This window comes from Lycium ferocissimum, chromosome 7 (genome assembly GCF_029784015.1).
Source record: "Lycium ferocissimum isolate CSIRO_LF1 chromosome 7, AGI_CSIRO_Lferr_CH_V1, whole genome shotgun sequence".
Classification (NCBI taxonomy): Eukaryota; Viridiplantae; Streptophyta; class Magnoliopsida; order Solanales; family Solanaceae; genus Lycium; species Lycium ferocissimum.
Window position 1 is genome coordinate 13,942,968 of NC_081348.1, and position 17,570 is coordinate 13,960,537.

The 17,570-nt window shown below is 36.2% G+C and overlaps 2 protein-coding genes across 2 annotated transcripts; one reads left to right on the forward strand and one right to left on the reverse strand.

The window, feature by feature from the left end:
* Window positions 1-198: 198 nt before the first annotated feature.
* LOC132063434 (serine/arginine-rich SC35-like splicing factor SCL28) lies at window positions 199-5,882 on the forward strand. The gene is made up of 7 exons (XM_059455965.1): window positions 199-425; window positions 1,719-1,796; window positions 2,452-2,616; window positions 2,736-2,803; window positions 3,017-3,059; window positions 4,863-5,156; window positions 5,601-5,882. Exons 1-7 carry the CDS (start codon window positions 274-276, stop codon window positions 5,608-5,610), a joined length of 810 nt encoding a protein of 269 aa, XP_059311948.1. The 5' UTR covers window positions 199-273; the 3' UTR covers window positions 5,611-5,882.
* A 5,016-nt stretch (window positions 5,883-10,898) lies between these two features.
* LOC132061936 (ABC transporter C family member 4-like) lies at window positions 10,899-17,570 on the reverse strand (the record flags this gene model as incomplete). Its single annotated transcript, XM_059454610.1, has 10 exons — window positions 10,899-11,225; window positions 11,373-11,676; window positions 11,779-12,084; window positions 12,290-12,504; window positions 12,767-13,061; window positions 13,508-13,672; window positions 13,752-14,378; window positions 14,868-14,954; window positions 15,208-15,528; window positions 15,681-17,570. Coding segments are annotated over 10 exons (4,311 nt in total), but the record flags the coding sequence as incomplete, so codon positions are not given.

The following is a 17,570-nucleotide window of genomic DNA, read 5'->3' on the forward strand; positions in this document are numbered from 1 at the left end:
AAAAACACTTCAATTAAAACGAAGAAAATATTATTTATACAAAATTTAATACATAAATAACTTCCTTGAGCCTCTTAATGCTTTACATGAAAAAATAGGGATCATTTTATATGTGAAGCCCATAGATAAAAAGGATTATTTCGGGTCATTCCACGTCAATAACCCACCTTCCAATCGGAGCAGAGAAGTTATTTGTAAGTATCTCCAAAATTAGGGATAGGGTTTTCAAATTGCAGGAAAAATCAAATCAACCATAGGGTTGTAGAGAGGATAATGGGAAGGTATCGAAGCCGTAGCAGAAGTTACAGCCCCACCGTTAGACGTAAACGCTACGACGACGAACCACCACGTGACCGTCGCCGTGACCGTCATTCTCCTGGACAACCTACTGGCCTTCTTGTTCGTAACATCTGTCTTAGCGCAAGGTATCAATTCTATCACTCTTGTCATTGAAGTACTATTTTTTAACATGCCTTTGTCTCAATTTAATAATGCGCTTATTAGGGAGATTTTATATTACTTTTTATTTTTTTTGTTCTCATGGTTTTCAGATTGTATTTAACGAACACCAGATCGATGAGTTGTATAAGTTCATCTTTTTTACTTGAATTTGCAAAAGATAATTAAGTGTTGATTGATCAATCAATCAACTAAAAGAAGATTATGTAAACGCTTATTCGAGTTCTCTGTTCTATGTAGCTTTTTATTACTATATTTTTTCCTGTATTTTATGCTAGCAACAAGTTTCTTACATGTTCCAACACATTCCAATTCCTCTAACGCCTACACTTGCTCCTTAACACTGGCAGAAGCTAAGGTAGTCTTCTTCATTAGAGATGAACATTATTATGTCTTACCTCGGACAGAGAAGTTGTTGAATTGTGATGTTATGGAATAAGCTATCTTATCTCCAGACATTGATACACATGGCTAGGGGTGGCAAACGGGTGGGTCGTGTCGAATATGGGTCGGTTGAAAATGGGTCAAACCAAAATGGATCAATTACCCGACCCGCCCATGTTTTACAAGGATGAAAAAATGGGTTATCCGACGGATAATATGGATATCCATGTTATCTATGGTTTCAAGGATAGTCAGTTGAGAACACAAGCTAAAAGCCAAAATAAGTTTACACTCTCAAAAAAATAACAAAAATAAAATTAAAAAATTAAAAATATTTAAAAAAATGATAAAATTAGAAAAATTAAAAATTTAAAAAAATTAAGAAAAATAAAGACTCCCAAAAAGCAAAAGCTCATGAAAAATAACAAGATGGATACCCATGGGTTATCCATATTCTATGATGGATAATATGCGTTGATCCATATTTGACCCACTTTGAAATGATCAGATATCCAACCCATTTAAAATGGGTTTGGTCGGGCGGATAACCGTAAAATTTTAACCATTTTGCCACCCCTACACATGGCCTATAAAGTTACTTATATTTCAGATGTCTATAGAACCTTTTGAAATAACATAGTAAGAAAACAGAAACAAAATTGCATAATTTGTACAGTAGTTTCTGCTTATCAGTTAATGTGGGTTAATAAAAGAGGACGCACCCCATCTTTCTACAGGTTGGGACGTTCGGGTAGAGTACTCATTTCTATTTCATAAACTGCTTGCTCTGTCACTCTCACTCTCTCTCTCTCTCTCTCTAAGCAGATGTTGCTACATTTGTAGACAAAGTTAATCATTTTGTACTTGTTCTGCAGGCCGGAAGATATTAGGGTCCCCTTTGAACGTTTTGGTCCCTTAAAAGATGTTTATCTGCCCAAGAATTACAATACTGGGTATGACTTTGCCTTGATTATATGGATTCTCATTTTGTATTATATTTAGCAATCAATGGGTCTGTTTCCGTTTGTCCCGCTATTTGTTAATATCACTGTGATCAATAACAACACAACTAGGCCTCGATACCAAGCTAGTTAGTGTTGGCAGTATGAATTTAAACTATCCTACTATCCTTTTCGCTTCGTATAGACGTTTCATTCTAATATTGAATAACTGAAGGTTCTTTACATTTTCTATCTACATACTGATCTCCCACCACGACTAAAAAGACTAATATTTGACTAAATGAGCTTATTAACAAGTTTAAGCCTTAACCTCAACAAGTTAGCATCATCTATTTGTAATTTTCTCTTTTTGTGTGCTCTAGAATGTAAACTTTTCGAGACAATTTCATTTCATGTTATTTAGGTCTACATCGTTCTCTTTTAACATCTTAAACCATCATGGTTTCACACTTGCTGGCTGATGATATATAGCCAAAACATCTCAAGCAGCTTTCCCTCACTTTCATAAAGTTGACAAGTTTACGTTAACAGTCAGCGTATTGTAAGCCCCCTCCTTTGTCCAATTTAGGCCCGAGCAACTTGCGCTCACTATGATATTATATCTATTTATTTTTCCTAAAATTTTCTAATCTTATATAATATGTAGGGAACCACGAGGATTTGGCTTTGTGAAGTTCCGTTATGCCGAAGATGCAGCTGAAGCAAAAGCTCACTTGAACTGTACAGTTATTGGTGGACGTGAAATTAGGATTGTTTTTGCGGAGGAGAATCGGAAGACCCCTCAAGAAATGCGCAGGGTTTTACGCACAAGGTGCAACATATATGTTTGCTTCAAGTTGCAATCATGTTGATTATCACTCTCTTTTCCAGCTAAAGTGTTATTCACCTACATCAGTGAATCTAAGACTACTACTTTTCCTGTTTAACTAGTGGACCTAGCGCTCGAGGCAGCAACAGGAGACACAGTCCACCAAGGTTCCCAAGTCGCAGATATCACTGTCAGTTGGCTTTCAACTCACTTTAAAATAATTGTTTAGTTCTTAATAACATTTAACTTCTGATGCTTTTTTATATGATATTGCATTGAGCCCCCCTCCTTAAACCAAAAACAAAGAAGGAAACAAAATGGAAGACGACACTTGGTGCTGTTAGAGTCGAGAGTATTTGTGTTGTCTTCTTTTAAGAGTAATGGTTAGAATTTTCTGTGGCAGCTTACTCGCGTTCGGCATCCCCAGCAAGAAGACGTGACTCAAGGTCTGTGTTTCATAACAGAAGTTTGCTTGTGTTCTTGTATTGTTTGTTTGTCTTAAAAGCAAGGACTGCTACTGATTCTAATGGTACAAAATCTAGAAAGTACATCCGTTGGAATAAAAAAAAAAGTGAAGCCTGTAGTCGTATTAGCAACAGCTTTGTTGCCTACTGTGCATAAGTTCAACTATCAAGACAAAATTAGTCTTGCATAAGTTCAACTATCAAGACAAAATTAGTCTTTTTTCCTACATTTAGAGATAAATATTGCTCTAAAGACTAAGGAGAGACTTTGCGCATTGATCTGCTTGCATTCTGTGCAGTATTACAGTGCATGTCCTTAGTCAAACCTTTTTTTTTTGGTAAGTTGCAGTTGTTTGCCTTGTATCATTAAGATGCTCTGTAATTGGTTGCTATTTATCTCTTTTTCTTGCTGTTATTTTGTAATGGTAATTGCTTTTATACATTTGAACTTTCTTTTTGCATAAAAAGCTCCTAAGTTGGGTGTTTGTATAAAGGAGAGATGATTGATACAAGGCATCTCTCCTGAGTTGGTATCTCTACTGACAGGGATGGAACAACCCTCAGGCTTTACCTGTTACCAGACACATCCGGTTAAGGCTACACACTTCGGTGGATCTTACCCAATTTTGTACCATTTCCAAAAAGCTACTGAGTTGGTATCTGATTGTTTTATGCTTGGTTTTTTCTATTAGGTGGTAGGAACTTAAGATAGTAAAGTTGGATAGTTTTATCTGCTAAAGTGGTGGTAGCATCACTCTATCCACTTGAATTTTAGGAATTGATCTTTTCTCAAGTTATTTATCTGCTATCTCGTGTCCTGGAATGCTGAGGCTTTCTCAGTCCCTTGAGTTGGAAGCTTGTTAGGCTCTTTAGACTTTGGCTTTCTAATTTTGTTAAATACTCCTTTGAGATACACTATTATCTTGAGATTACGTGAAATGTCTTGCAGGCATAATTCATCTATCCTTTAGAATTTTGAATGACATCTGCTGGTGGCTTTATTAATGCAGATGCTAAATTGAGAAAGAGACTTAAAGAATTCTGGACTAATAAAGACAATTGAGAAAAGGGACCATAAAGTCAAAGACACTTGCTCATGAAATGTGATGTATCTCCGGAAGTTTCAAATCACCATCGTCAAAGTTCATGTGATTTTCCTTTTGTGGATTTTTTCTATTAAGGATGAGCCTTCTACTGTACCGCGGAGAACCAATTGAAGTGGTGTGGACATATTACAATCACAAAGACCTTCATTTGCTTATCTTAAAATTCATGTTTAATTTCTTAATGTTGCAAGATGTCCAGTTAGGAAGATAATTTAGCGCTTATAGTTGGCAAAAGAAATCATCTTCAATGAGGCAAAGATTTTCGAAGCTTTTACTGATTGACATTTGGTGAAAATGCCCAAGGAAAGATATCTCAAGATTTTGAAAGTTGGGGCAGGAGAGCTTTGAAGTGATCAGATGCTGAAGAACTGTACCATTTAGTGTGCTTAAACAGTGTCTGGATCAAACTGTAGTTTTTCCCCAGACTATGAAATAAGGATACAGGTAACGGTTGTGGTTTAGTAGATCAGATATTGAAGGAATCTACCTTTCGTGATTTTGTTAAATGCTAGTTTTATTATACGAGTAGTTTGTGAAATTGTGAATTGGCGGTATAGCAGTCATTTGAGAACCAGAGCCAGTCTTTTTTACTTGTTTGTACTGTTTTCAACAGCGAGAGCTATTGCAAAAACTACATCGCACTTATTATTAAATGGCTTAATTACACTATGGTTCACAGGGACAGGGATCATGAGAAGCATGATGATTACTACTCTCCAAGGAGATCCAGGTCAAAGTCTCGGTCTATTTCTCCAAGGGATGGAAGAAATTGTAGGCTGAAAGGAAGATCTTCAAGGCAATCGAGACCAATGTCCAGGTCAAATTCTCCACACAATCAGAAAAAGGGTAGGTTCAGCAGGAGTCCAAGAGATAATAGTCAGATTGCTCATGATGTGGACTTTTCCCCAAGCAGACTTGAGAGTCCTGGAAGAAATGCAGACAGCTCAGCAAGATCACGCTCTAGGTCCGACAGGTTAGTGAAGATATCCGCTTTTGTGAAACATTGAATAGAAATAGCTATGCCGTGTAGATTGAAGCCATGTCCTTTTGATATTTTGGTACTCAATATGCATTTGTTCCTTCATGTACACATACAGCTATCCTTTTTGTGGATCTGAAGGACCATTGTGGAAACACCATGATGCAGCAGCCATATCAGCACCCTTTTGGTGTTTGAGCTATTGCCTTGACTTGACATTTAGTTTCTTGATCCATTTATGTTCCCTTAGATTTGATTGGGAGTTGCATACCGTTGCTGGTCACGATAGTAGTAGGTGACCACTGACCAGGGTGAAAGCTTTGTTGAATTGTATTTTTGACCGATTTCCTTCTGCAAATATGCTTCCCCTTATATAATTTGACTAAATTGCTCTTTTTCCCCTTATTCGACTAAATTGCTCCTTTTTTCCCTTTGCAGTCCTCGTTGATGGTTTGCTCGTTGTCATCACCATCTGCTGATCTTTTTTGGAGTTCTTGGGAAAAGCATATGCTATATCATGGTCTAGACTGGACACATGCAAACTATGACAGATTACAACTTATAATTACGTCTGTTATGTTTGTGTTTTGTTTCTTTTTGTAATGTCACGCTTAACTGATGGGCTACTGTAATATAGCGTAGTCGTGGGTCAACAATGGTTATTTTCTGTTTCTGTCCTGCTAGTTCTCTAAATTTAAAGTTACAATGGACTTGTAGCTACGTCGTTCCTTGTTCTCTTTCCTTATGTAACTATCCCCGTGTTCTAGTGATAGTATGAGCCATGTCCTCCATCTCTGCTATGTATGAGATGACAAATGGTGACAAGATTTGAATTTCAATGGTGTTAAACATCCTGCACCTTTCAGTCTTGACGACTGAAATATTGAAACGTTATTTACAGGTGGAAGTTCTTAATTAATCAAGCCCCAGTAAGAGATGCAAGGCTTACGTTTTGAAGGAGTTCTATACTATTACGTTATTTTTGCGGGTATGTAACTTTTTATGGTGTGCATTGATGAGCTGATTTTTTTAACTTTTTTATAGTAATTTGTTATAATTGGTCGAAGTATAGTGATACTATAAAATATGTAATTTGCAACTGTCATTATAATTCAGTTTAATCCCATAACTAGTAAGAATGTGTTAGGGGAACTAATTGTTTTATTAAAATGAGTTGGAAAGACAATTTTGGTAGTTCAAACACCAATAAAGGAGCGAAGGCTTAAATGTCACAAGGAGTTTTACTTCATTCGGTAACGTTGTGGATATGTAACTTAATAGAGTTTCGGGAAAAGGGTCAAAGATACCTCCTCTACTTTAGTTTATTGGTCAAATATATCTTCCGTTAGTCAAAGTAGTCGAATATACCCCTCTGTTAGCCAAAGTCCACAAATATACTCCTGAATGGATGGAAAATTCCAAATCATCCCAAATTACCCATTTAACAAAAATTATCCATGCCCATCACTTAGATCCGATCCGATCCACAAAATTATTTTCCCCCACCCTAATATACCCCTCTACGCGACCTATTTTGGTTAGTGGATGGTCCTTTGTTACAGCATATTCCAGCACCAAAGGATGCAATAACTCCCACTGTAGATATTAAATCTTGTCATCACAAACCCCATTTTCTTTCTAATCTCACCATTTGGATAATTTCTGTAACAACATTATGATTTGAAAAAATTGGTTAATTGGGACAAAAAAATAGCAGACACCCAAAAAATATGATGAAAAAGATAACTTGAAAAATGAATAATTATAATACCAAATCTGAATTGATTCATATTATTGGGTTCTCAAAATGGGTTTTGCAAATGAGAGATAAAAAGAAATGGTGATCTCAAAAATATTATAACAACATATATTAGTACAAGATTTTGTAATTAAAATATTTTCAAAAGTATTTGATATTTTATTTTCTTATTTTTGCTTCAAATGTTTATTATTATTATTATTATTATTATTATTATTATTATTATTGTTGTTGTTGTTGTTGTTATTATTATTATTTTGTGGGTCGGGTCGGGTCTAGGTGATGGGGCATGGATAATTTTTGTTAAATGGGTAATTTGGGCTGATTTGAGATTTTCCATCCATTCAAAAAGCATATTTGTGTCTTTGTTTATGAGAGGATATTCGACTACTTTGGCTAACGGAGGGTATATTTAACCAATAAACTAAAGTAGAGGGGTATATTTGACCCTTTTCCATAGAGTTTTTAGTGGGCGCTTGGACATGCGGTTTGAAACCATGGTTTGAAATCATGAGATGAAACTAGCGTTTGGACTTGCATTTCATATCATGGTTTCAAACCATGGTTTGAAACCCGAAATCATCCAAAAAGGCATGATTTGGGGTTTCAAACCATGGTTTCAAAAATTTTAAATATAAAATTTGACCCATAAGTTTATATTTTGTAAAAAGAGACCCATAAGTTGGTATATATTTTTAACAATTACTCCTACCAACCATTTACCAACCTCATTAACATCCACCAACCTTTATTTATGTCTACCAACCTTTATTTTATGTCTACCTTTATTTATGTTTACCAACCTCGTTACTATTCATGTTAAATTTTCGTTTTTATTGAACTAAAGTTTGATCAATTGATGTTGTATTTTTCAGAAAGGCCTTTTATTAGGGTATTAATTTTGTTATGAACTATGACTTGCTCATTTGGTAAAATTATATAAGAATTGAGAATGTTTTGATAGTTTTCACAAGTTGTGGGGTTTTTATGTTTATAAGAGAAGATACAACTTAAGATATCCAAATTGCATGTCCAAACATGATTTCAAACCGTGGTCCAAACGGCTCCTTAGTAAACATCATTAAGTTATCTAAAAGATATCTACAAGTAAGCTATCTTAAAGTGTGACTTGAAATTTGAAAAATAAGATATATTACCTGCTTCAACAATTAAAACAATAATCTAATGTATAAAATTTGTTTTACACTAAAAATGCATATCAATTAAACTCAATTTAATACGGTGTGACTTGGTAAATGAGAGAAAAAAGTAAGATAACATGTAAAAATTTCAGGAATAACAAGGAGCGCAAACATATACCCTGTAGTAAATTATGATGTAAGGCAGCAAAATACAGGACGAAGGCTGTTAAAATCTTAGTAATAAGAACTGATCTAAGAAAGTAAGTTGCAGAACTTGTGAGATTGTAATGAACAGTGGTGTAAAGAAACTAACAAGAAAAAAAATACAAATTACAAGAACGTTACACTTGCAGAGTGGATGCAAAAGGTAAGTTATTGGTTCGTTAAAGCTCAGTAACTTCGACCGAAATCCTGTATTTGTGTTAAGAATGCAATTTGAGATTGTTATTCTAGAATTTTGAACCAATAAAAAGTTCAAATCCCTCCCTGATGATCAAGGATTTTATGCTCCTTCACCTCCCCCCCCCCCCCACCACAACAAACACGCACACACCTCAAACCCCTTTATACAAGATTCGAGGGAAATGGCGGAGTTTTGCTCTCTAGTTTACGTGTCAAAGTATACTGATGATGCAAATTAAATTTAAAATTATCGAGGTAACTTGTATCTGACTGCTTAAAGAATATAATAGAGCAACTAGTTGTTTTGTTCTAATTAGTAGGAAGACTCAATTTGGGGTAGGGTTTTTTCTTTGATAAGAAAAGTATTATATTTACTTGACAATTAGCTTCACACTTGATCTTTTTTTTTTTTTTTAAGTTAAAAGAGGAAGTCGTTGTTTAAAATATCAATTAGATCGAAACCATAAATAAAGAAGGAAAAAAATAAGTTATCGTTAAATTTGGCTTTGACAGACACATGACACTGGTGCAACTACTCACAATATGTAGAAGCATTTCCTAACACTAAAGCATTATCAAGGAACTCAAAGTATTACTTTTGGTTTCTATTTGTTATTAACTCCATTAGTATCTCCTACTATCCCATACACCTTACCAAGCTTTCAATTCAATCTCTTTTCTTAAATAATTTCAAATCCCTGAATTTAATTTCAACAGTGGATACAAAATGCAGAGAAAATGATCAAAATAGTCTTAATGTATAGGGTTTCAACTATTTTGGTCTTTAATGTATAGAAAAAGTTGATAGGTTTGGTCCTAAACCTTAAAACTAAGGCAGTATACCAGAGACGGACCCAAAATTTTAAGACAGCGGGGGCACCATTGGTCCTAAACCTTAAAACTAAGGCAATATACCCAGAGGCGGACCCAGAATTTTAAGACAGAGGGGGCACCATTAACTTAACATAAACGCCAACAAATTTTTTAATGACGATTGAGGGATAATACCGTGTCAGACCGGTCACTAATAGCATAGCAGTAGCAAAAAACAAGTATATAGGTCAAATATGATTTTTTAGTAATAAATAAAATTTTACATAGTGAAGCAAATGAAAGAGCAATGGCTAAGGCTGTGCAATATGTGTTAACCGTGCAGGTTCGAATCTGGGCTAGTTCATTTAATGCTTATTGTTTTCCTAAAAATAGACTCAAAAAAATAATTAAAAGTGACATTCGAGTTCGATCCTGGGTGACATGTAAGGGAAGCCGCAGTTGCAACCAACGTGCTCCAAAGACACTTATGTTTGATAGAATTCACAATTAAATATATACTAATTTCTCAAGGTATATACACATATATATATATAATTTTTTTCGAAGCTAACGAGTGCACGTGCACTCCCATCCTTCCATGTGGGTCCGCCTCTGAGTATACCTAAGACCCCCTAAACTTGGCATGTTTTATACAAAAAGCCTTTATACAAAAAGCCTTTAACTTTACTTGATCCTAATTACCTCCTGTATTTGACTTTTTTTTTTTTTTTTTAATAATTGTTACCCCCTCAATAGTATTTGGTCCTATTTACCTCCGCATTTGGCTTTTCTATCATCCAAAGTTATATTAAATGCTTTGACGCGTGAGAGTGTAAAATAATAACCACAACATACCAATCTGTTGTGTAAAAGAAAATCTAACATACTATATTACCATTTACTTTTATATTTAGTCATTCCAACGATTATTTCCTTATCTCCTTCTATATATCTTCTCTATTCCTCCGTTAAAACACAATTACTAATTTTCCCTTCTTTTTCCATTTTCTTTATGAGGGGATAAAGATTATAGAAAACCAAGTACAGGGGAAATTATGGGCAATTATTGTTTGAGGAGTTAACAACTATAGAAAAACCAAGTACAGAGATTATTAGGACCAAGTATAGTTTAATGAAATCTAAATAAAACACCAAGTATAGTTCGAGGCTTTGAATATATGGCTGCATTGTAGGATCTCCTGCAATTCTAGTTACTGCAGAGAAAGGTTCAAAGGCTACCAAAGCCATGTCAGGTTAGCGTAACTGAACTTTTCACATTCATGTTCATGATCAAAACCTTTCAATTTTTTGTATACGTTAAGAATCATTTCTATTAAGGTACACATTAGGAGCATTGGACTTAAGGTGTGTTTCTTTCCTTTCGTGAAATACAATCAATCTGAAATTTAGAAAGAGTTCTATCTCGGACTAAAGGAATGGTGGTGTTCAAAGTGCATCACACATCAATTTATTGGACTTTTAAGAATAAGATTTACATGTTTATACTGCATCAAAAAGTACATTAAACAGTAAATATTATAGTTAAAAAATGTCAAGATTTTTTGAAATGATAGCCTCCCAACTTGTTTGGGATTGAGGCGTAGTTGTTGTTGCAGTCGCTTTCGCTTTGAAGTAGTAGCAGTGTCATTCTTATTGGGATGTAGGAAGTATCAAATCACACATTTGTTGAGATAAATATCATGTTACATGAATATTCATCTAAAAGCAATTTGACTACAAAATTTGGAAATGACAACAGCAATTCCGACAAGGGGATTTGGACAAAGAGAAAGACAAAGGAAAAATCAGGTCACATTTTGCTGATTTCCAAACTTAGGTACTCTGCTCATAAACCAGTTGATCTGTTGGAATACTCTTGAACTAATGATGCAAACAATGATGGCCTTTCAAGCAAGTTAGCTGGTCTCTCAAACTCCTTTGCCCATCCTGTCAAAACCACAACATCATCAAAATCTTGAAAATGGCAAGATCACTCTGCTTGTGACTGTGAAATCTGATAGGTTGTGTAGCAGTGTCAAATCAATCAATCAATAATCTATTCATTAAACTATATTCAGTCCTTTAAAAACTTACCGTCATCTATAACGAGAACGCGGTCACAGTCTATCACGGTTGGTATTCGGTGAGCAATGGTGATAATAGTGCAGGCTGCAAAGTCCTCGCGGATAATCCCCTGGATGACTGCATCGGTTTGAGAATCAACAGAAGCTGTTGCCTCATCCATGAACAGAATCTTACTATTCTTGAGCATCACTCTCCCTAAGCAAAGGAGCTGCCTTTGTCCAACACTCCAGTTGTCTCCACTTTCTACCACTGTGGCATCAAGTTTCTCAGGCTTTGCTGCTACCACATCTTTTAATTGGCACCGTTCAAGACTCTACGGATACAAAAGAAAGTTAAAGAAGAGCCTTATGAGATTGCATATAACTTAAATTTCTAGATGAGATGATATGATTATATGGAAATGGTATCCAAGTACCTTCCAGATTTCGTCATCTGAATACTGTTCTAGCGGATCAATATTGCTTCTAACTGTCCCTTGAAATAAAACTGGTTCCTGAGGAATGATACCGAAGCGTGATCTAAGATCATGAAGTCCTAGCTTGCAAATGTCAACACCATCAATTATGATAGTTCCAGCTGAAGGTTCCACCAGCCTAAAGAAAACTTGTATCAGAGTGGACTTCCCACTTCCAGTTCGGCCAACAATACCAATTTTTTCTCTTCCATTGATTCTAAGAGAGATACCTTTCAGAACGAGCGGTGTATTAGACCTGTATCGAACCTGCACAAAGATACTCGTGTTATTTTGTTTTGAAAGCATTTAGATACTGGAGAGACGCCATGAAGGTGATAAATTGTCCGCAATAATGTCGTATAAACTAATTAAGGTTATATGCAATCTAAAAAGATTCTATTTTGTGACAAGACAAAGAAGCTAGAAAAGTGATAAATGAACTCATAAAATTAGATGGTTATTCTAGTATTACCTTCAAGTTCTTGATCTCAATGTCACCACGATAGGGCCAATCTGAAGATGGAAGACAATTTACTATCCTCCACGAAGCTTCTGATGGTATTCTTATGAACTGCTTTATCCTTTCAACTGAAACCATTCTGTTCTCAACCATACAGCTCATGGATACCATCCAAAAGAGCACACCATTTAGAGGCAGTGCATAGGACAGTGCCAAGCCAACGTACTCTAATTACAGATCAAATGAACTAATCAATTAGCAACAATGAAATTTAGGTCAAAGCACTATAAATTCTCCACAGTTTATCTTAAACTTTTAGTCAAACTGTAATTTCCTTGCTGAAACAGGTTCATGTCATTACCAGCACAACATGGACAGATTAACATAACGTTTACAAGTTAAAACTCTGCCCATATTATTTCATCATTAATGAAAGAAAACAAAAACTATACAGGATAACCATATGTCACCTTGAAATAAGAATTTCACCTGGTGGGATAACAAAGCTTGGCAGCAAGACCATGAAAATGGTGGCAATGCAGATCAAAATACTACCAATAAACTCTAGGCGAAGACCTAGCCATTCATTTGATGCATTGCTGTGGAAATCCATCCGCAGATTAGCATTGACTCTCTCAACATTTCCTTGAAAGAACTTATCTTCCTTCCTGAAGCAGCGTACAGTCATGATGCCTGATATGGTTTCAGAGAAATGATGGAGGATTGGAGCTTTGGTGATTGAACCAAGTCTGGTTAATTCGCGAGAGGATGCAATGTAGTATCTCTGTATGCCAGATGAAAAAAGGGAAAGGAAAGTTAATACGTATGCAATAGCAGGAAACAACTGCCTCACCTGCAATTAGATCTGTATGACTTTGTAATTGTTTAAATGAAGAACTATTTGATTTCACAAAAATGTTTTATGTGTTACACCACCGGGAAATCAGAATTTGATGTCTGCTAGGCATTCAGGTACATCATAGATTTTCCAACTATATCTAGCATAAACATATAATGCTATAGCCCTATCGGTGATGCGACATATCCTGGTTGCAGTTAAAAGAAACTAGCTAAGACAATCACTGCAAACTCTGCAAAAATTTTGCTAAGTATAAAATGAACGGTGAAGAACTGAAAAAATAGAGATCAGACGAACTCTCACTGCAGAGGTTGAGGAAGATGGAATGATCGAACAGTAATAGAGACAAATACAGTCAGAAGTTCTCTTACCCGGTACCAGATGTTAAGCCAAACTAGGGGGATTATGAGGAAGATAGTTGGCCAAGCACTCTGGCATGTTATGAACAGCATGCCAGCTACTGTAAAGTACATCATAAGCGCTATACTTAGAAACTGTGGAATCATAAAATCAACATATGACTGATCAGTTGATGCCTGAAAGCCAAAATCATCCATTAGATCAGTGAAGGAAGATACTACAATATCATAAATCAGAATTTGGAGCAGCACTCACTCGACTTAATATTCTTCCTGACGGAGTAGTGTCAAAGAAAGACATTGGAGCGTGCAGTATGCTATCAAGAATTTGATCGAAGAAACGTTGAGCTGTTTTGAGACCCAAAAATGTGACAAGAAAAGATCTGGCAACTACAAAAATGCAACAAATGCCAGCTATGGATGAGTAAACATCTATAAACAGAGAAGGATTGAATATATGGTCCGTTGAAGTCTCATATGCGAGCCAATAGTCACTCAACATAGTGGACCCTTGCCAAATTATAGAAATGATTACTACAGCTGCTACTCCCCACCATCCAAAAGCCTCAGTGCAGTACTGCTTGTAGACATCAAAATTTATATGACCAGTCTCTCTTTCCTCATCATCGATAAGCTTGGAACTACCCTTTGGTTGTTGGTCTATAGAACTGCTTTCACCATTGGCTTCGTCTTGAGATTTCTGGGGCGACTTTGGGGTTAGTTGATGAGGTGTTTGTGGGAGATTCTCACCAGAAGCACCAGTACTATTTTCCACAAGCTCCATGGAGTTCCCATGTGCAGCAACAAGATCACCAAAATCTGATCCCAATTCTAGAAGCTCTTCATATTTCCCAGACTGCACAATCTTACCATCTCTCATGACCTGTCAATATAGCAATTAATGGGGTTGGAACTTTTCAGTGACATTTCTGAATTCTTTACGTAACTTCTTTTTCATAAAAATAGAAATGTTATATTTATCTCTTTTTTTTTTTGTGCGTTCGTAAAAGATGCATATGAATAGTAGAAATCATTCATTTGTAGTAATAATAAGTTTGTCTTCGATAAACTGCTTTAATATATTCTTACATAGTATAAATATTTAGAGATGCACGTCTGATGTCATCGATATACTCGATCAAATTGCTAGGTAAGTCAATGTGGTGCTTACCAATATAAGATCTGCATTATGAAATATAGAAATCTTTTGATTGTAACAATAATTTGTCCTCAAGGTAATTACAAATAATTGGGAAGATTTTCAAATGATTCACTAATTTGTTCTTCATTCTCTTACTATATACAGGGAATACTAAAGCCTTCGATATACTTGATCGAGTTGCTACACAAAGTAAGTAGATGTGGTGCTTACCAATATATGATCTGCATTGTGCAGGAAGTCAACTTGGTGAGTGACAAGAACCACGGTCTTATCCTTCAAAGCACCCCTTACACATTCCTGCAAAGACTTATATCAGTTATGGTACCATACTTTTCCTTATTCAAATATTTTACTGGAGTAATAATGTAAGAGAAACAACTTCTTGCTGCTACAACTATTTTCCTATTTTTTTCTCGGATAAATGACTATACCCTCCTCAAACTGTAGCACGAGAAGATTCTTGTAGCCAAAATGAAAGAGGATAAAGGAAACGAGGAAAGAAAAACATAATAGAGTTTCTTAGAAGAAGTGATATATCACACAGAGTGACCTTAAATATTTCTGATCCAGTTTGAGCATCAACAGCGCTAAATATATCATCAAGAAGATAGATGTCGCAGTCCTGATATACTGCTCTTGCAAGTTGTATCCTCTGCTTCTGACCTCCGCTGAGGTTGATTCCTCGTTCTCCTATCTCAGTTTGGTCTCCATGTTCCAGAATTTTCAAGTCTTTCTCCAAGGAACAAACCTGTAGTACATCTTTGTATCTTTTACTGTTCATTGGTGAACCAAACAAGATGTTTTCTTGGATACTAGCGTTCTGTATCCATGAGGTTTGGGCAACATAAGCAGTACTTCCACAGACTCTGACCTGTAATGGAAGGACAAGTGTAAGAAACTGCAATAGTCTAGAAGTAACAATTCAGAGCTGGGAATTCTTTGAATAGATGGAGACATATAAAGAAAGTTTACAGTGAAGAAATTGATGTATTAAACAAAACTGAAGAGAAAAAGCAATTATACCTCTCCCGATAACTTATGAAGTTCACCAAGAATTGAAGCTAGTAAAGTAGACTTCCCTGACCCAACCATTCCAACAATTGCAGCAAGTTCCCCCTTTCGAATTTCAATATTTATGTCTTTCAGAACAATTTGATCACCATCATCCTCCCATGAAAAAATCCCATCTTTAACCTCCACAGCAATCCTACCACTATAACCTTCTTCTCTTTCGCCAACTGTATGATCCAATTCACTGCTTGTCAGATATCCGTCTAACCTACCTAGTGATACCATGGCTTGTGAAAGTGACATAAGGGACTGCGGGAAGTTTCTTATAGGATCCCGTATAATTCTGAGAACTGTTGTTGCTGTGAATACTGTGCCAGCATCTAGAGGGACTTTGCAAATGATTGCAGCTCCAAATGTAAGAGCTGCTAAGACCGGTGGCAAACTCAACAGGACTGACAAGTTCCAAGAAAGCACGTGCATGAACTTGCTAAGCCAGCTGAATTCCTCATTACGTAAGGATTGAATTTTTTCTTTGAAGTGTTCTTCCCATGCCTGAAACTTGATGACACGCATGTTGCCTAACAGTTCATTTATAGCCTTCATCCTTAAATCACGCTTCATCATCAATTGGAATTGGAACTGATTGTTCTTCCGTGTCATTGACACTGTAAGTATCACAACTCCAATGATTAAAACAAATGCAGCCAACACAGAAACACCCATGTAATAGTACAAGAGGAGTAATGAAGCTCCAACTTGTAATGGCATCATCCATAATGAATGCAGCTGTAGCATCATGTCAGAAAGCTGTTGGGAATCAACAGCCATGTAATTCACTATTTGTCCTACACCATGAGTCTGTCTGGAGGAACAAGTTAATCTGAGCCCTTTCTTGTACAAAGTAGTGATAAGGGATGACCGAATCTTCATACCGAGTATCCCAGATTGGAAATTAAAGTGATGTGAACTAAGAGCTTCGGTTTCTTTTGAAACAAACAGAATCAAGACTAGATAATAGCCCTCATAGGGGTTTGTTCTATCCCCAGAAGCAAAACTGATGAAACTTTGGATTAGAACTGGACCGACATACATAACAGACAACTGCACTATTGCAAGGGAACTAATTATAACTACGTCTTTCCAGAAACATTGGATTAGTGTCATTAGTACAGGATACTTCACATTTTCACCTGACTTAGGCCAATTCTTTTCAAAAAACTCCGCCATTCTTTCAGCTCGAAAATCAGGCGGGAGCGAAGGCACTTCATCCGACTTTAAAGGGGATTGGTATCCTTTACTAAGCAATGGATTCATCCAATTCCAAACTGCTCTGGAGAATAGTGAAGCTGTGCCATATCCACTCACATTAGGATCCATCAGAATCAGCTCATCCGTATCTAGCCTAGAGTTTCCAGCAACTTCATGTTGGCCAGTACTACAAATTCCTGTTGATCCTCTTATGGCAACAATGAGAAGATAGACATACAAGGGAAGGCTAACCAAGACAACTATATCATCCATTCTCATACTCAAATCCACAATGTATCCAGTAAAGAATAGATGAATAATTGCAGTAATCGCAAAGAGTAGCACGATAACATAGCTCATCGCCCAGTAGACTCGAAGTGTTATGGGATGCGAAACAGCAGCAAATCTCTTCTGATGTACAATTAGAACAAAAATGGCATGATATGTTACAGCATGAATTAGTCTGGAAAAAGCCTCTGCCATTTCCCATCTTGATTGAACACCCTGACTGAAGGCTAATATGCAAAGAACACTATAAGTTATTGCTAAAAGAGCTGTCACAACTAAAGATCCATAGAACCAAAAGGTGACCCTAAATTGAGGCCTTTCATCTCCTAGGAGAGGTTGATTAAGGGAAGAGGTGGAACTTCCATT